At 38.7% G+C, this 21007-nt stretch overlaps 1 protein-coding gene across 2 annotated transcripts in view; it reads right to left on the reverse strand.

Moving 5' to 3' along the window:
* The window catches only part of PARD3B (par-3 family cell polarity regulator beta), a 1130274-nt gene that overhangs the window by 500476 nt on the left and 608791 nt on the right, over nt 1-21007 (reverse strand). For both annotated transcript variants that reach the window (XM_065930754.1, XM_065930753.1), the window contains exon 5: nt 2265-2353. In XM_065930754.1, the coding sequence (XP_065786826.1) occupies nt 2265-2353 (89 nt within the window). The remainder of the gene's footprint in view (nt 1-2264; nt 2354-21007) is intronic.

Genomic DNA, 21007 nt, shown 5'->3' on the forward strand with positions numbered 1-21007 from the left:
ACAGAATGAGTGGCTTAAAATGAGCCTGTTGTGTATGGCTATGGCAAGAATTAGATGGAAAGTGCTTCACTTGGTTTCTTCCAGAAGAAAGGCATGAAGCCTGAGAAAGAGAATATAACAGGGCCTGCAGACGGATGGCTGTAAGTCTAACTTCTCCACAGAAGACAGATGCAGAGTGTCTTTAAGATGAGTCAATCCAGTGATCGGCTACTAAAGGAAGGAAGAGGCAGAACTGAGGGCAGGAAGAGGGAGATGTTCTGTTTTGGAAGGAAGGATTAACTTATGAAATTAGAGAGAAAGTGCATCCTGTTGGTGACTTTGAGGCAGGTGTCCGAGTAAATCATTTAAACTAAGTCCCAAAGCATGTTTCCTCATTTGAACAAGGAGGGACTTAAGTTCCTAATAGTGTTGTTGGCATTAAAGAAACAAAGAGAGAACATTATACAAATACAACATACACATGAACAATTCTCCCCTTGAGTTTCATCTCTAGGCGTCCTGCCGCAGTCCCCTGCCCACCCCCTGCTTCCTGACCCCATCCTTGGTTTCGCATTTCTTCTCATCCTCCCTCCATCCAAGAATCTTTAGTGGAGTTTGCACTCACTCTACTTTCTGAACTTGGCTTTAAACTAAGTTCAGATGACTTTTCCTACACTAGTGCTCACAACATGAAGTTTCCTACCCTTGGTTAGGCAAAGTGAAATAAAACATCCAGGAATCAGAGAAGGTGCATGCAGCATGTAACACTAGAGTCAAAGGATTTGGAGACAAGAGTGGTGGGCCTCTAGAAGTTAATTGCTCTGAACTACAATTCCTTAGCCTGCTAAAAGTGATAACAAAACTCACGCAAAAAGTCCGTTGGGATAATCAAATACATATTTTAATTAAATATTATTTTTTAAAAATCCTATACTCCATTCCTCTGAATCCCTTGTATCTAGAAAAAGCTTAGCCAATTTGTTCACGCAGCCATAAACCAAACAATTGTTCACTCTATAAATACTTAGTAGGGACTTTAGCAAACTTTCCAAAAAGCTAACCTGTAAAGAAAAATGAAATTAAAGGCAAACAGAATAAGAGTATTGCATTCATTATGCCTACCTCCAAAAATAATCTTATCAAGCTTCTAAAAAGACAGGGCCCTAGAGATTTTCTGCATCAAGTTTTTAATATTGTGCAACTCATTAATCAAAGAAACACAATCTAAATAAAGAGTAACTGTCATATGGCCATAAATTATAAGCTTGAGGAAAATCTACACAGTAAAGCAGTGGGATAAAAGATGATTACACATTTTTTTTTTCTTAAGTTAATTCCAGGTAACATGCTTGGCATTTGTAACTAACTGGATTGGATGAAAGAAGTATGTTGACTAAAGGAATGAATGAATGACCATCAATCTCAGAAGCATCACTTTCCAGTGTTAAAGCCAACAATCTATTAGACATGAGATTATTCATGCAAATTTTGAAGCAACTTTAAAAATGATGATGACAATGATGAAAACAGAGATGATGATGATGTTGAAATTGGTAACAAAAGCAACAGGGCTTACTCCACCTCAGGCACTGTTCACAGCACTTTATATTTATTAACTAACTTTGTCTTGAGGTAACAGTTTAGTTAACATTTAACTCTGAAGGAAGGTTTTAGTATTATTTCCATTTTACATAACAGAAACTAAGGCAAAGATTGATGAGCAACTTGCTTAAGCTCCTACAACTAATAAGCTGCAGAGCTGGAATTTGAACCCAGGCAGTAGCTAGGAACAAACTGAAAATTATCACAGAGCAAAGCAAGTGCCCATAATCATGAGAACAACTGACTTTCTACAACAATTACTTACATTAAAAACATAAAAATCTGTGTTGATAGGCTAGGTTCATTTTATATACATAGAGTAAATATTGCAAGATTGTTAAAATACAGTGCAAAGTAGTATTCAAAGAGCTAATGTCAAAGTAGAACACCACACCACACCACAATGAACTCTGAAATGTTCACTTTAAGCTGTAGCTCAAAGAGAAGAAAAAAACAATTAAGAAATCTAGGTTGCAGAAAAAAGTTGGAAGGATTCAGGCTCATTTGTTACATGTTTGTCAGGAATTTCTCATGTAAAAAAAGAAAAGTAATTTACCAATTAATTTTAGAATTAGGTTTCACTCAAGTATTCTTAGCTTGATCTTTTCTATAAAATAAAAACAACTATAAATTAAAAAACATTAAATTGAAACAAAATATTCTTATTCACATAAGTAGAATACCTTAACGCATCCATAGTTTTCGGTGATGTCAGTAGTTCTGTCTGCATACCATTCATAACTTCTCCATCTTCTAATTCCTCTGTGGAATTCTGTAGTGAAACAAACCATAAGCATGTGGATGCTATGCACATAGAACTGAAAATCTGAATAAAAAGTCTCAACGGGAGAGAATAAATGGTTTTATTCTGGATATATACTGTGCACTCCAATTTCTTTGAAGGCTGGAAAAAGGTGTTAATCTTTTCAGTGTTGTCAATGTTCTTTTCTCTTCCGTTTGGTTTCTGAGATACTCACATGGACCATTTACACAAGGCAGCATGTTAAGAGCTTTGGAATACATCATTTAGCTTCCTGCTACTCCACCATAAGCACTGGGGACTGAGTCCTTTAAATCAGCAAGGAAAAGGGGTACCAGAGGGAAGGCGCCACTGACAGGGGTGATGTGTTAGCTTTAATGCACTGTACTTGCCTGCACCCCCCTCAGGGACACAAAATATAAAGAAAGCAAAATCCATGGGAAAAAAAGCTGCCTGACAAGGTCACTTCTATCAAAACTGTAGCAGGAAAAGTGCAGGATAAGAAATCTGGAGTTCTCACTTGTCTTAAGACTTCCATTCTGAGGATGCTCTTCAGCACAGAGAAACTAAAATTAACCATTTAACTTCTAAAATGGTAAACAGTCTTCTACTACAGACAAGGAAGAGGGTGAGAGAGGTCTTGTACTCCAGGACCTTGACAAAATTGAATTGGATGTTACAAAGAGGAGAGAATAGATTCTAGAAAGTCAGCCCACTTTAGAGTTTCATTTAAGTAAGACATTAGCTCTCAGTTAGGCTTTGGAACTGAACTCTAACAGAGTAATTTTGCAGACACATCACTCTTCAGAATCCCAGCCACAGAGAGCACATGTTAAGGACCTGAGTTTCAATGAACAACCACATGGAGTGTTCATGGGTCTAAAGATGCAATTTCAATCAAAAAAACACAATAGATGAGTTAAAAGGTTGGACATAAAGGAATAAGGTTAACATTTGGAAGAAAACAAGACATGGAGGCACAAATTAAGCAGTGTCACTGTGAATTGATTTTTTTAAATGTATTTCATTTTTAGATTGAAAACCAACATCTCAAACTTAGGGGCTAAGAGTTTTGTGAAGGACTTGATCTGCCCTAAATTTTTAAACATTTATTTGCTTTCTCCTCTTCATTAAGAAAGGGAAAAAAATCCAAAAAGTTAAAGGACACATTTTAGTTGAAGGCACCAAATCTTAAAAGATGAAAGGTTTTGAAAGTTTTCAAACCTTCGCCTTATTATGAAGTGGTTGATATATGTTTACATCAAAACAACACTGAATTAGGGAGGTTACAAAAGACTGAGTAGACAATTTGATAAAATATATCATATCATCATTTGACAGGACTAGAGCCCATATCAAAACATTTGATGACTGCATTTATGTCAAAATCATTAACATTCTCATCTATCACAAGAGGGAGCTCTATAAAGGTGGAGGTTGTATCTAGTCCTGTCTCTATTAAGCACACAACACACAGGATTCATTTAGTGAATGTTAATGAATAAATAAGTTGAATGGCATTGTATTAGTTTCCTAATGATCTGCAATAAGTTCAAAATTGAGTTCACTTCAGTTCAGTCGCTCAGTCATGTCTGACTCTTTGTGACCCCATGGACTGCAGCATGCCAGGCTTCCCTGTCTATCACCAACTCCCAGGGCTGACTCAAACTCATATCCATTGAGTTAATGATGCCATCCAACCATCTCATCCTCTGTCATCCCCTTCTCCTTATGCCCCCAATCCCTCCCGGCATCAGGGTCTTTTCCAATGAGTTAGTTCTTCACATCAGCTGGCCAAAGTATTGGAGTTTCAGCTTTAGCATCAGTCCTTCCAATGAATATTCAGGACTGATTTTGTTTAGGATGGACTGGTTGATCTCCTTGCAGTCCAAGGGACTCTCAAGAATCTTCTCCAACACCACAGTTCAAAAGCATCAATTCTTCGGTGCTCAGCTTTCTTTATGGTCCAACTGTCACATCCACACATGACCACTGGGAAGAACCATAGCTTAGAGTAGATGGACCTTTGTTGGCAAAGTAACGTCTGCTTTTTAATATGCTGTCTAGATTTGTCATAGCTTTTCTTCCAAAGAGCAAGTGTCTTTTAATTTCATAGCTGTAGTCACCATCTGCAGAGATTTTGGAGCCTAAAAAATAAAGTCTCTCACTGTTTCCATTGTTTACCCATCTAACGGCCGTGAAGTGATGGGACTGGATGCCATGATCTTAGTTTTCTGAATGCTGAGTTTTAAACTTACTTTTTCACTCTCCTCTTTCACTTTCATCAAGAGGCTCTGTAGTTCTTCACTTTCTGCCGAAAGGGTGGTGTTATCTGTGTATCTCCCACAGTGTCTGTGAGGGACTTACAATTGACTTGGCTGGGTGGTTCGAGGGTAGAATCTCTCATTGAGGCTGAATTCAGGTGTCAGCAGGGCTGCAATTACAGTCACCTAAAGGCTTGATGGAATTTTAAGACCCAAAATAAAGAATCTGCTGCTGTGTGGGAGACCAGGGTTTGATCCCTAGGTTGGGAAGATTTCCTGGAGAAGGAAATGGCAACCCACTCCAGTATTCTTGCCTGAAGAATCCCATGGACCAAGAAGCCTGGTAGGTTATAGTACATGGGCTCACAAAGAGTCAGAAATGACTTTCACTTTCACTTATTTTTTTCTTTATAAAAACTTTATTAAGATATGATGTACATAACATTAAATTCACCCTTTGAAAATAGTACAATCCAGTCCTGTTAAACTTATTCACAGAGTTTTGCAACCATCGCCAATATCTAATTTTAGAGTAATTTCAAAATTCCACAAAATAACCTCATACTCATTAGCCAGAACAGCCCATCCTTCCTGCTTACCAGAGCCCATTGCAATCATTAAGCTGCTGTCTGTCACTAAGGTTTTACCAGTTCTGAACAATTTTTTATAAACAGAATCATAAGATACGTGGCTTCTATCATTTAGCATGATGTCCTTAAGACCCTCCCATGTTGTGGCATGTATCAGTATTTCATCCCCTTTTTTGGTTAAGTAATATTCCACTGTATGTATGTAGCACATTCGGTCTACTCATTACTCGATAGGCATTTGAGTTGCACTCATCTCTTATGCTAGCAAAGCTATGCTCAAAATTCTCCAAGCCAGTCTTCAACAGTACGTGAACCATAAACTTTCATATATTCAAGCTAGATTTAGAAAAGGTAGAGAAACCAGAGATCACATTGCCAACACCTGTTGGATCATCAAAAAAGCAAGAGAGTTCCAGAAAAACATCTGCTTTATTGACTACGCCAAAGCCTTTGACTCTGTGGATCACCACAAACTATGGAAAATTCTGAAAGAGATGGGAATACCAGACCACCTGACCTACCTCCTGAGAAATCTGTATGCAGGTCAAGACGCAACAGCTAGAACTGGACATGGAATGACAGATTGGCTCCAAATCGGGAAAGGAGTACATCAAAGCTGTATATTGTCACTGTGCTTATTTAACTTATATGCAGAGTAAATTACGCAAAATTCTGGGCTGGATGAAGCCCGAGCTGGAATCAAGATTGCTGGGAGAAATAGCAATAACCTCAGATATGCAGATGAAACCACTCTTAATGGCAGAAAACGAAGAAAAACTAAAGAGACTCTTGATGATGGTGAAAAGAGGAGAGTGAAAAAGCTAGCTTAAAACTCAACATTCACAAAACTAAGATCATGGTATTCAGTCACATCACTTCAGAGCAAATAGATGAGGAAACAATAGAAACAGTGAGAGACTTATTTTTTGAGGCTCCAAAATCACTGCAAATGGTGACTGCAGCCGTGAAATTAAAAGACACTTGCTACTTGGAAGAATACTATGACCAACGTAGACAGCATATTAAAAAGCAGAGACATTACTTTGTCAACAAAGGTCCATATAGTCAAAGGTATGGTTTTTCCAGTAGTGAGAGTTGGACTATAAAGAAAGCTGAGGGCTGAAGAATTGATGCTTTTGAACTGTGGTGTTGGAGAAAACTCTTGAGAGTCCCTTGGACTGCAAGGAGATCAAACCAGCCCATCCTAAAGGAAATCAGTCCTGAATATTCATTGGAAGGACTGATGCTGAAGCTGAAGCTCCAATACTTTGGCCACCCGATGCAAAGAACTGACTCATTGGAAAAGATGTTGATGCTTGGAAAGACTGAAGGCAGCAGAAGTAGGGGATGACAGAGGATGAGAAGGTTGGATGGCATCACCGACTGGATGGACATGAGTTTGAGCAAGCTCTGGGAGTTGGTGCTAGACAGGGAAGCCTGGCATGCTGCAGTCCATGGAGTGGCAAAGAGTCAGACACAACTGAGCAACTGAACGGAATTGATTTCAGTTGTTTCCACATTTGCTTATGATTATGAATTATGTTGTTGTGACCATTTGAAATAGTGTTCAACTCTGAAATAATGCTAAGAATAAGAAGTTCTTGTGTATGCCGATATGTTTCATTTCTCTCAGGTATATACTGAGGAGTGGAATTGTTGGGTCAGATAGTAACTATATGCTTAACATTTTGAGGACAACTATAGTATTTCTAAATTTTCTGCACAATTTTAGATTCCCATCACTAATATCTGGGGGGTCCAAATTCTCCAAATCCTTGCCAACACTTGTTGCTTTCCTTTAAACAAAACTTAGCCATCATAGTGGGTGTTAAAGTTTTTGTTTGTGTATACCTAAAAAGTAATGATTTTCATTTCCCTAATGATAAATGATGGTGAGCATCTTTTTCACATGACTGTTAGACATTTGTGTATCTTCTTTGGGGAAATTTATAACTATTTGTATATTTATTGTTGAATTGTAAGATTTTTCTAAATATTCTGTGTACAAATTCCTTGAAAAGAAGGCAAAAGTGAAATATTAGTCACTCAGTTGTGTCTGATTCTTTGCAACCTCATTGACTGTAGCCCACCAGGCTCTTCTGTCCATGGAATTCTCCAGGTAAGAATATCGGAGTGGGTTGCTATTCCCTTCTCCAGGGGATCTTTCCAACCCAGTGATGGAACCTGGGTCTCCTGCCATTGCAGGCTGATTCTTTACCATCTGACCCACCAGGGAGGTCAGATATCCAAAATTTCTCCCATTCTATGGGCTCTGACTTCACTTTCTTGATGGCCCCTTGAAGCACAAAAGTTTAGAATTTTAATGAAGTGTAATTTACGTTTTCTTCTGTTACTTGTGTTTGGTGTTGTATCTAAGAAATAGTGCCTAATTCAATGTCACAAAGATTTATTCCTGTATTTTTTCCTAAGAGTTTTGTAGTGTTGGCTCTTGTATTTAGGTCTATTACCATTTTGAGTTAATTTTTCTACATGGTGTGACGTAGAGGATACAATTTCTTCTTGGCATGCAGATATTAAGTTATGCCAGCATTAGTTGTATTAATGTCCTTATCAAAACTCATTTGACCAAAAGTGAATGGTTGATTTCTGGACTCTATATTTTATCCCACTGACCTGTATTCTATGTCAGTACTATATAGTCTTGCATACTGTAGCTTTGTACTAAATTCTGGAATCTGGAAGTCAGAGCTCTCGCTTTCTTTAAAAATTTTTGTATTGACTATTCTGGGTGTCTTGCCTTTTCATATGAATTTTAGAACCTGAGCACCTTTTTTTTTTTTTTGCAAAAATGTCAGCTCGGTTTTGATAAGGATCACACTGGACCTATATCTCAATTTAGAGAGTATTATCATCTTAACAAAATGAAGTCTAATCTATGAACAGTTAACAGTGGCAGTTATTAAAATAAATAATCATTTTAGCTTTGTAATTCTATATAAACATATATCCTCAGAATGTCAATGAAAACACTTGGATGTTTGTAATATGGTTTTAACTGTTTTTGACTCTTTGCTCCTATTCCAACTGCAATTTTCTTGTTGATCCCATGCCAAGGTAAGAAAATAACATATTTTCCGGTTCAAATCAACATTCTGCAAGGTTCAAAGGACTTTCTTCTAGTTCTACTTAGATAGTAAGTAAAGGTTTTATTTATGTCAACAAAGTACTTAATGCTCCAAGTATATGAAAATGTCAATTAGAATTTGAAAGCAATATTGGGCCAATTGCAATGTGATAATCTGCTCAAGGGTAATTCTGAACTGACTACAGTTTAATAGCAATCACGTCAATCACTACAGACTTAAAGAACAACGTTCACAGACATGTCTAAGACAAGAGTTCTACTATTTTAAATGTAGCAGCAAAAACACCGACTGGCCACAGCTATCAAGAAGGTAGTAATTATAGTTTATCATCTCAACTAACAGGCAGTGCTTGTCACTTGCCAAAATCATTTCTACATATTGCCGTGGAAGAATTCTTTAATATTCTCTAGAGATGGGGCCAGCAGACAGATGCTTAGGGCATCCTATAAGGAAACAAAGCCAGTTTCAAACTGACTTCAACAACGCTGCAGCAGTGCAGTGCTTCAAGACTTAGACAAAGGCAGCTTATTTCTTGACAGGGTCTACAAAGTCATTTTGTTTTTAATTACCAAATGAATACTAGGCAATGATTTAAGCGCACTTAGACTTTTCCTACACTAAATAACATAATGAAATGAAGAGTCACAAAATCACACATTTAAAATTGAAAGTGATATATATATATATATATATATATTTTCTCACAGCTTATTTGAATAACTTTGAGACAAATCTGTAAAATCATGACTTTTAAGTTTGGAAATACAGGGGCTAAAATAATCTGATGATGAAGAGCTAGGGAATAAACAATGAGCGTTGAATAGCCACTATATTTCTTCAACTTCAGGCTTGAGAAATTTTAATTATGTGACTTCAAATCCTCAAACTTGCCTCCAGAAAACACAATGGTTTGCAAAGCTCTACACTTAATCTTATTGGTAAAATGATTATAATATTTATTTTTAATGTTAAAATAGATATGATCAGTGGCATTATAAGTGAATAAAGCTATGCTGAAATTTACCCGGTCTCTTTCTTTTGTTCACATTACAATCCTTTGCTCCCTAATACAGTTTAGCAGGAGGTTTTGTCTTGCCAACCAGGCAAAGACCTTTAAGAAGTGTGTCCTTCACCTCTTTGATTATCAGAGCAGGGAACGTATCATATGTGGCTCTTACAACAGACAAGTTTAATTACTACAATTTTTAAAAAGCGAACATTTTTAGCAACACTTTCAGGATCACAGGGGCATTTCTGACAGCCAGAATGAGTTGGATTTAAACATCACTGTGCTATTTTTAACTTTAAAATCAACACTTACATAAATATTCCCAAACCAATTAGCAGCAGCTGGAAAGTAAAGGTGTTTACATTTAGGTAGCACCGGTGCTCACGATGGCGAGTGCTCACGGGCTGTGTGGAAGGGGCCATGTACCAGGCTGGACACTCTTCTCTCTAGGGTGATCTTGGTGTTGGCACCAGGCTATCTTTTCTCAGTTCATGGTGGGCATAAATCACTGATTTCGTACAGGAAAGTGTATTCATGATGTAGCCTCATTAAGATATACATCTCCAAATAAACTTAACACTCTTGATAAAACTTTTTGGAAGAAAATGTTACCCACATTCTCATCACTTCTCCTTAGTAAACCACAGCTATAAAACAATATTAAAAACAGCTTTATAGCTCAGCTTTTCATCTCTCAGATGAGAACTGAAATAGATGTCTCATAATCTATAGATGGCTTCCTTTGACTTACAGGTGAAAATATATGGCCTTGACTTTTGCTCCCCCACATGCATTTTAGCCACATATGAAACCATTTGCCCACAAAATTTTAACTGCAGTTATGTTTCCAAAGCTCAGGTGTATTTTATAACAAGATTTGCATTCTGAAGAGCCAACTGCAAGTTTCTTTTGAAATTGCACATGAATTTTAGAGAGTAATAGAAAGATTATACAGAGGAGATCTGAATGCCAGGTTACGTGCCTGGTGCTCATACATAAACATCATGTAAATTTTAAAATTAAAATTCTGGGCATAATTTCAGAATATTTGTTTTGACTTTTTAGAACAAGAATATCTGTGCTAGAGTAAAAACAAGTTGTATTTGATACGCACACATATGAGATGAACATGCATTTTGGTAGTCAAACACTGTTACTGAAGCTTGACCTAATCCATTTTCTTCATGCCTTGGGCAATGCCTTGCCATGGGAAATATCTCAGCTGGCTTCATAGATCCCACCCCAAAATATTTCAGTTCTAGCAATTTAATATACCTGCAATTTTTCATATAAATAATACATGTGTTTATTTATTCTATATGTAAAACAAATGCAAATATTATATACAATGTATATTAGATTGTATATCCATACATATGCATATTAACAGAAACTGGCACTGCCTTGTAGTAAATAGTGCACATTTTCAGAAATCCTAGACAACATTAAGAAAGCCCTGGAAAGAATGGTGCTGACAGCCTAGTATAGTCCACTGATTTTATCGCTAAGAAACAGACCCAGAAGGGTGAAGTGGCAAGCATGTCAACTCAACTGTGCTAAGGGTAGAGCCAGAATTCAGGATTCTTGATTCCTAATTCAGTGCTCTTTCTGTGTACCACGGTAAATAGCTGTTGACTTAATGAATGCTGTTCTTAGTATTCATTTTTTTTTCCTTTTTTGTTTCAATGACTTAAACAAAAACTCTAATAATGTCTTGGATATACTTCACCCATCTTTCAAAGATCTCACAACATTTTCCGTATAACCAGAGGCATATTCATGACAACCCTAAATAATTTGTAGGCATTCCTATCCAATTCTATACATGGGCATATTGAAGGGGAAAGAGCTTAATGTCTTGTTCAAAGTGAAACTAAGGGTCAAAAAGAGAACCAAGAATATTCAGAACTCACATGTCCTAAGATTGAAGTTTGTAGGCAAGCATGCTAAACATATTTACCTCGTGATGTCTCTTAGCTGCTGATTTTAGACAAATGTTGTGAGCAAACAATATTATGAAGCTTAAAAAAAGGATGTGAAAAACTAGCAAGTATTTCATTAATCTAGAGATGAGCTCTAATAACTGCATTTTAAGATAAAGTTATTTTTTGAGAACACAATTAAAATAGATCAATCTACTAACTAATCTCAAAGCTTTGGCTTCTGAGGTACATATGCACACACACATATATATGTATGTGTATATATACACACACACACACATATATACACGCATATATGTATGTATATATATACACACACACACACATATACACACACACACATATATATACACACATATATGTATGTATACACACACACACACACACACACACTCACTCACTGCTAAGCAACAGGAGTTACCTTAATGCTTACAGGGTAAACACTGGACTGAGTTTAAACAATTCTGGATTTTGTACAACACAGTGATGTGCTAAGTCACTTCAGTACTGTCCAATTCTTTGTGACCCCATGGACTTAGCCCATCAGTCTCTTCTGTCCATGGGATTCTCCATGCAAGAATACTGGAGGGGGTTGCCATGCCTCCCTCAAGGGCATCCTCCGGAGCCAGGGATGGAACCTGAGTCTCCTCCGTCTCCTGCACTGGCAGACAGTTTACCACTAGTACCACTTGGGAAGCCCGGGTGAATACAGTACACTGGAAGTCAATGAGATTCCAGCTGACAATCTCATGCAGTTGTGATGCATAGTAAGATGACTCCCTTCATGGGTGCATTCCTATTGACTCTCCACACATTCAGAGTTGGTCACACCTTCTCCTCATCTGGCTTGTGTTCAAGAGATACTGCCTGGTTTTAATTGCTTTAATAAAAGTAAGACAGACCAAATTATGTATTATAGTAAAATTAAGCTTTGCTCTGAAACAAAGGAGACATAGGTTCCAACTGAAGTTCTCTCATAGTGATGTCACCTAATCTCCTAGCTCTCTCCTCTATTATCTGTAAAATAAAGATAAGAAGATTTCTAAGGTCTATTCTAGGTACAAAATATCCCAGAACTTAGTAAAGGGAGACCAAGTAGTCTTGCTGAGGAAAAATAAAAAATATTTCAACAGATAAAATAAGGGGTGATTATTCATTTGAACAAATTTATTTGGAAAGCTTCCCTTGAGAAGCAACCCTCAAGGAGACATTACCTACTTTCTTCACGTACTGATTCTGAAAAACTTTTGGGGGACAAATATATGACATGAGGTAAAGTCTACTTAAAATAAAACTAAATGCTCCCTCCATACCTTATTCTCTTTATCTTCTATGATTTTTTTCCTGGCTATTTCCTTTTCTCCTTACCATTAACAACTAGCAGAATTAAGAGTTCACTGTTAAGATTTTCCAGGATTCTGATTTAGATTTGAGAAGATAATTAAAAAAAAAATTTTTTTTTAATCTATAACTTATACATTTTACCTGTGGGGATTTTGTTGTTGTTGTTGTTCATTTGTATTTTGTTTGCTATTTTAGAAAAGTATACAGTGACCTTGACTAAACCTGACATCAGGTAGTTAAAACATACTATTCTACTTAAAAAAGAAAAAAAAAAAAAGTGGGAGGAGGAGAGGAATTGTGTTCTTTTTGTGAGATCTGAGTTGACCAGCCAGGTTGGTCAGTCTTTTTTAGGTATCAAAAACGAAAACCACTACTGATGTCAAGATCAGCATCTGTTGATCTTTCAACCTGACGCCAACACCTATGGCTGTGCTGCTTCCCAAGCAAATATATTCGTTGAAAAGTCCACTTTAAAAACCTTAGAATGGTGAAAGTTCAGAAGTTCAACAAGGCAATCCTGCAACCGCTGTTTTAAGATCCATTGTTTCTTACTCAAACTCAAATAACACATTCCGAAAGTGATAAAAAGAAAACTGGAAAACACACACACGCATATATATTTCAAATACAAGACTGACACAAACATGATTATAATGATCGCTTCAGTTTATAATTGGGCTTCCCTTGTAGTTCAGCTAGTAAAGAATCCGCCTGCAATGCGGGAGACCTGGGTTCGATCCCTGGGTTGGGAAGATCCCTTGGAGAAAGGAAAGGCTACCCACTCCAGTATTTTGACCTGGAGAATTCTATGGACTGTGTAGTCCATGGTGTTGCAAAGAGTTGGACATGACTGAGTGACTTTCACTTTCAGTTTATAATTGGATTACTTCCACAACTCAGTTACAGCTAATTTCCTCCTAGCTTTCTGTATTATTGAATCCATCAAAGCCTCTTGAGTCCAATGCTTAGGTGCACTAAGACAGTGCTGTTTACTCATGAAAAGGTGAAGATCTTGAACAATACAGCACACTCTCCCATGAAGGTCTGCTTCAGATCATGCTGTCATCATAAAACAAGATCCAAGACATTATAAATACCTGCTTCTCTTCCATTTACTCTCTCTCTTGAAATGATAGCACCTTCTCAAATATTTAGAATACAAATCTGTCCAAATGGACAGTTTGATGGTACTAGGGTTTCATTTGTAACTACAAACCATCACCTACAGCTGGCAAATATAAAAAGACTTGAGGGAGTGGGAATAATTCAGCAATTACAAAAAATTCTAGTTTAATTGTTTTTCTTGTGGCTGAAATATATTTCAATCAGGTTTGATTCTAGTAAATGTACCTTATGCAATGAAGCAAAGCTACACAAATTCCAGGCTTGGTTAGGAGAGTGTAAAGATAAAAGAACATCTTATTAAAGGAATATTTTTTCATTTGCACATGCATTTCACTAATGCCAGTATAGGCACACTCCTCTGCAGTCTGCATTACAAGTCTTTCCTATGAAAATAGGCTGCAGAAAATGTTGAATCCACAACCAGGTTCATGGAGACTTGTTTTAGGCGGTAGGTAGTAGTTTTTAGTGTTGGTCTCTCAGTCATGTCTGACTCTTTGCCACCCCTGCCAGGCTCCTCTATCCATGGGATTCTCCAGGCAAGAATAATGGAGTGGATTGCCATTTCCTTCTTCAGAGGATCTTCCCTACCCAGGGATCTAACCTGGCGCTTATGCATTGCAGATAGATTCTTACCATCTGAATGACAGGAAAGAGGCGGGGAGAGGGGATAAAACACAGGGATTTTGCACGTGTACTTTGTTTAGTAGGAACTTTCCAAAATATTCTCAAAACATACTAAGTCAAAGTTCTGTGTTGAAAATTCTTTTACAATTATCAGATGGAAAACTAAGTTTACAACTTATCTTGGTCCATGAATTAAGGCATGTTCAAGGACTCTTTTTTTCCCCCAACAGTCTTTAACATGCCCCCTAAGTCTTTACCTTTTCATAGACATTTCACTCTCTTCTCATCTAGCCCCTCATCAAAGTCCCCCTACACTGCCTTGTGTACTGGTTTCTCTCCTATGATCTCCATATATCTTTCCACACAATCGTTTTGCCATTCACTTTATCATTCTTGCATTTCACTTTGTGACACGTTTATTGGAAGCCTCCGGTTTCAAAAACTATTTCACTAGCTTATAAGACCTACTGAAAATAGACAATGTGGAGAAGGATTTTTCTCAGACAACCTAAGTTGCCCTTGAAGCAATCCTTACCATGACGTGTGTGAAGGATGAAGAACAGCAGGAGAGACAGAAGTCCTGTACAGAGAAAAGAAGTTGGGTAATCTGGAGTAGGATGCACCATCTTGGGTTTTAAGAGCATGTAGAAGCAGCTCTAAATAAAGTGTGGGGGTATGACCCACGAAGGATAGCCTTAGTCATGGGCAGCAGTCTGCAAAAGTTTTTGTTTTATGTTTCGTGCTTTTAGGTGTGAAGACACAACAGAGGTTTGGAAGATATGCTGAAGAAGTTGTTGTTCAGTTGCTAAGTCATGCCCAACTATTTGAGACCTCATAGATTGTAGCCTGCAAGGCTCCTGTGTCCTCTACTATCTTCTGGAGTTTGCTTAAATTCAGGTCCATTGAGTCAGTGATGCTACCTAACCATCTCATCCTCTGCTGCTGCCTTCCCCCTTGCCTTCGATCTTTCTCAGCAGAAGAAAGCTGCGAAGTAGCTATAACCAAACCAGAACCCCCTCAAGTCATGTGAGGAAACCAACATGCATTTCTATTCGAATACAAATGTCTTCTACGTAAAACTGCTTACAGAGTTTGAGGAGTGGGTGGAAACCACTGCCTTAATTAAGAACATTTCACCGACTGAGCCATTAATAGCTGTCTAGAACACCACTGCTTGCCTGGCAAACATCCATCCATCATGGAAAATCCTTTAGCAGAGTGGGTGCTCTTCCCTAGAATACTCTGCACAGACTTAGTTTCCCTCCTCAGGCCACGTGTGTGCCACACACAAGCTCTACAATGGCATTCATCTCAGGGTAAGTGATGGTTCCTTTACAGGTCTGTCTCCCTTCTTGAGATGAGGAATGTGGAAGGTGGCTTTTCCATCTTTGTATACCTCTCACCTAGCACAGGACTGAAATATGACAAATATTCCACTTCAGAGAGGAGTTCACTGGATAAAGAAACCATTTCCCTAGAAATTATTTCCCTTAACGGCTCTTAGGGAACATTTGGTAGACAAGAGAAGAAAATGTATAAACGTGTGTGTGTGTGTGTGTGTGTGTGTGTGTGTGTATTAGTCACTCAGTCGTGTCCAACTCTTTGCAACCCCATAGATGGCAGCCCACCAGGCCCCTCCGTCCATGGGATTCTCCAGGCAAGAACACTGGAGTGGGTTGCCATTTCCTTCTCCAAAAGAAACTAGAAAAAAAGAAAGTGAAGTCGCTCAGTCGTGTCTGACTCTTTGCAACCCCATGGACTGTAACCTACCAGACTCCTCCATCCATGGAATTTTCCAGGCAAGAGTCCTGGAGTGGGGTGCCATTTCCTTCTCCAGTATATATATGTATTCTAACATTAATGACTCCTGTAAAAGGTGCTGAGTCTTAACGCATGACTCTGGGCTTTGAGGGAGAGAGGAATGGAGATTAGAAATCAAAGATGAATATGACACAGTCTTTGCATTCAAAGCTGCAAGCTAGCTAGAATCATCACCAGAGCCATCTCTGGCAAGAGAAAGCGGAACTGAAAGCTACTTTTTGTTTATGGATTGAAATAGCTGAAGCAAATGAGGAGGCACCCATTCGTACCTGGCTGTTTATGTTTCTTTATATGTGCTTTTATGTACTGATGCGCTCAGTCCTGGCTGACCCTTTGCGACCCCGTGGACTACAAGCCTGTCAGGTTCCTCTGTCCATGGAATTTTCCAGGCGAGAATACTGGAGTGGGTTGTCATTTTTTCCTCCAATATGAGCTTTTATATTTTATTTCTTATAATGTAATTTAGAATGACTTGTTATTTATAAAATGTATTTAAACCAATATTTAAAACCATTTAAGTTCTACAGTGGCTAGAAGCTTGAGTTTGTCAGGCTTTGGTCAGCTGGGAAAGGAATCCTGTCCTACTGAAACCCCAACATCCTGGACCTCCAGACTGGAGAGTACCGATCATGGTGGGGACCTTCCACCTGAGGCAGGACTGGGAGCAAGGGCCCATCATTGCAGCAAAGCTGTTTTGAAACTTTTGCTCAATATTCCTCTTTTCTTTGTGCTTTCTCATTTCTTTATATCCAAACTTGGGTCAAGGAAATAAAATTTCTTGGATCAATTGTCTTTTGCCATGTTTTTTCCCTCTTTGGGCATCCTTTATCCTTCAAGAGTATATCCTTTTCTAAATGCCTCCAACCCTTCCTTCTCCACTCTTTTCAAGAATGCCCTGAAACTCACAAGTTCAGGATTCACTCTGCCACTTTGATTTAAATGAAAACTGACTTCGCCCGGTGAAACCACTTCCTCAGCAGCCCTCTGAAGCAGGACATGCTCATTTTCTTCACGCTGCCAAACCCCATCCTGGAGTTGCTTCTAGATAGAGATGCAAGGCTTCTTCCTTTGGAAACTACCACAGCATTCTGCTTCCCCATGCCCTGCTTACTGCCGTCACCCACCAGTCCTCTTGCCCCATCACGTCACTTCATCTATCCTTTCCCTCTATGCTGAATGTCTCACTCTCATCCCAGCTGACTCCCTTTTATACCTTGACTTTACTCAGTACCTTCTTGCTTCTGTTTCAGAAACTAACCAAAAGCAAAAGCAAACATAAGAAGCTAAGGAAGGGTTCTAAGCTAAGTCCTCATTATTTGCCAAAGAGATGTTCTTGAGAATCAAAATATGCTAAATGATATGGTTGCTCAGGACTAGTGACCCCATGGATAAAACAGTAATAGTTCAGTTCACAAACACTTAAGTCCCCTTTGTTCTAGGCACTGTGTCAAGTGCTAGCGGTAAAATTATATTCTTCACCTTAAAGAGCTTATTCTGTGCAGGGAAGAACAGAGAGGCTGAGGACTTGATAGTGAATGTTCTCTGCACTGTTCCCTTTCACATGCTCCGTAATTCAACTCCACTGAACACCAGACAGATCCCAACTGCACTGCTAGTCCTTCTCCAACCTCAGCCCCATTCCATGTTCAACAGCAGCTATAAGCCAACAGACTAACAGAAATCAGCTGTGCTCCATCTAAAACTGTGCTTCTAAAAACTTTTGATCATTTGTGACCAACTCACAGTCACCTACAAAACTAATGACAGTAATGGTTCCCCTCCCAATATAGATGTATATATGCACACACACACAGAATTCTGCACAAAACATCAAGGCTTTCTACATTCCTCAGTCTTGATATGATCTCAAGGTTAAGAACTGATATTCAGCTGTTAATCCAAGCCCATATCTTTGACAGAATCATAAGAGATTGGTCCCACAGAAATGATAATACATATTTTCACAGACACATCTTTAAACAGTGATTGCTATGTACAAGGGAAAATACCTGAATAGGGAAGGAGGTGGCTGCTACATATAAAAAACCCGAGTGGACATAGGGGGATATATTACCAGCCACACTGCTCGTCACTTTCCTGAGAGCCTCCAGGGAGGGGAGAGGTGCAGTACAGACATCCCTTCAAAATCTGTCAGCAAATACTGTGATCTTTTCTGAAGCCTCCTTGACAAGCTAAGTCATTCCTACACATGAACTTCCTAGTCACATCGTGCTGTGGCAAAATTACAAATTATCACATGCTCTGGACCTTTGGCTTACATGCAGTATGTATGAAATTTCAAATGTTGAATGTGTGGGTGCTAAAGGTCTGATGTTCCTGATGAGTACTACTTCATTTGTCGTCTACTCTGGGACTGACAAGTTTCAGCCTCTCAGCTTAAATCTCTTCCTCCAACCTCTGATCCAGAAAATTACTGCAAGTATGGGGCAAAGTTACATTCTAATTAGATTTCTTAATTCACATTCTTAAAACTGCTTGTATTAGATGGTGATTATTTAATCCAAATGTCATCTCTGGATTAATCTTTGAAACCCATTCAGATTCACCAAATGGGCACAGTTAGTGGAGCAATTCTGTAGGATAAGAAATTTAAGCAATGAAAACTGCTAGAGGATGAACTGTTAGATTGCATAAAGGTTCTGATTCCTCTAACAGAAAAGCCATAAACCAGTTTCATAAAGGTTTTCCCCAAGTCACAGGAAAGACTGGCATGCTGCAGTCCAGGGGTCCCAAAGAGTCGGACGTGACTGAGTGAATGAACTGAAGACAGAGGACAGCTCTTTCACACAGCCTATGCATCACTACCATCTTTCCCACCTCTGTGTTCACTAGGCTTCAAGAACACGGTGCACTGGCTCAGGAAACACTGTATTATAAATGTCACCTGAAATCCTCATGAAACTGACACGGCTCCCATTGTACAAAGCTGGAAGAAAGCAAGCCAGTCAGTTCATGCTGGTCTCTGCTTGATTTTTATTCAGTTCAGTTGTGTCTGACTGTTTGCCATACCATGGACTGCAGCATGCCAGTCTTCACTGTCTATCACCAACTCCCAGAGATTGCTCAAACTCAAGTCTGTCGAGTCAGTGATGCCATTCAACCATCTCATCCTCTGTCATCCTCTTCTCCTTTTGACTTCAATCTTTCTCAGCATCAGGGTCTTTTCCAATAAGTCAGTTGTTTGCATAAGGCAGCAAAAGTACTGGAGTTTCAGCTTCAGCATCAGTCCTTCCAATAAATATTCAGGACTGATTTCATTTAGGATTAACTGGTTTGAAATCTTTGCAGTCCAAGGGACTCTCAAGAGTTTTCTCCAGCACCACAGCTCAAAAGCACCAATTCTTCAATGCTCAGCTTTCTTTATAGTCTATCTCTCATCCATACATGACTACTGGAAAAACCATAGCTTTGACTAGATGGACCTTGGTTGGCAGAGTAACGTCTGCTTTTCCTTATATTGTCTAGGTTGGTCATAGCTTTTCTTCCAAGGAGCAAGCATTTCTCAATTTCATGGCTGCGATCACCATCTGCAGTGATTTTGGAGCCCCCCAAAATAAAGTCTGCTACTGTTTCCACTGTTTCCCCATCTATGTGCCATGAAGTGATGGGACCAGATGCCATGATCTTAGTTTTCTGAATGTTGAGCTTTAAGTCAACTTTTTCACTCTCATCTTTCACTTTCATCAAGAGGCTTTTTAGTTCCTCTTCACTTTCTGCCATAAGGGTGGTGTCATTTACGTATCTGAGGTTATTGCTATTTCTCCCGTCAACCTTGATTCCAGCTTGTGCTTTATCCAGCCTGGTATTTAACAAGATGTACTCTGCATATAAGTTAAATAAGTAGGGTCACAATATACAAACTTGATGTACTCCTTTCCCAATTTGGAACCAGTCTGTTGTTCCATGTCCAGTTTTAACTGTTGCTTCTTGATCTGCATACAGATTTCTCAGGAGGCAGGTCAGGTGGTCTGGTATTCCCATCTCTTTCAGAATTTTCCACAGTCTGTTGTGATCCACACAGTCAAAGACTTTGGTGTATCTAATAAAGCAGAAGTAGATGTTTTTCTGGAACTCTCCTGCTTTTGCTATGATCCAACAAACACTGGCAATTTGATCTCTGGTTTCTCTGGTTTTTCTAAATCCAGCTTGAACATCTGGAAGTTCACAGTTCACATACTGTGGAAGCCTGGCTTGGAGAACTGTAAGCATTACTTTGCTAGCATGTAGGATGAGTGTTATTGTGCAGTAGTTGGAACATTCTTTGGCATTGCCCTTCTTTTGGATTAGAATGGAAACTGATATTTTCCAGTCCTATGGCCACTGCTGAGTTTTCCAAATTTGCTAACATATTGAGTGCAGCACTTTCACAGCATCATCTCTTAGGATTTGAAATAGCTCAGCTAAAATTCACCTTCACTAGCTTTGTTCACAGTGATGCTTCCTAAAGCCCACTTGACTTTGCATTCCAGGATGTCTGGATCTAAGTGAGTGGTCACACCATTGTGGATATCTGGGTCATGAAGATCTTTTTGGTATAGTTCTTCTGTGTATTGTTGACACCTCTTCTTAATACCATCTGTTTGTGTTAGGTCCTTAACATGTCTGTCCTTTCTTGTGTCCATCTTTGCATGAAATGTTTCCTTGGTATCTCTAATTTTCTTAAAAAGTCCTCTAGTCTTTCCCATTCTATTGTTCACCTCTATTTCTTTGCATTGATCCTGAGGAAGGCTTTCTTATCTTTCCTTGCTATTTTTTGGAACTCTGCATTCAAATGGGTATATCTTTCCTTTTCTCCTTTGCCTTTTGCTTCTCTTCTTT

This window comes from Muntiacus reevesi, chromosome 3, assembly GCF_963930625.1.
Source record: "Muntiacus reevesi chromosome 3, mMunRee1.1, whole genome shotgun sequence".
Classification (NCBI taxonomy): Eukaryota; Metazoa; Chordata; class Mammalia; order Artiodactyla; family Cervidae; genus Muntiacus; species Muntiacus reevesi.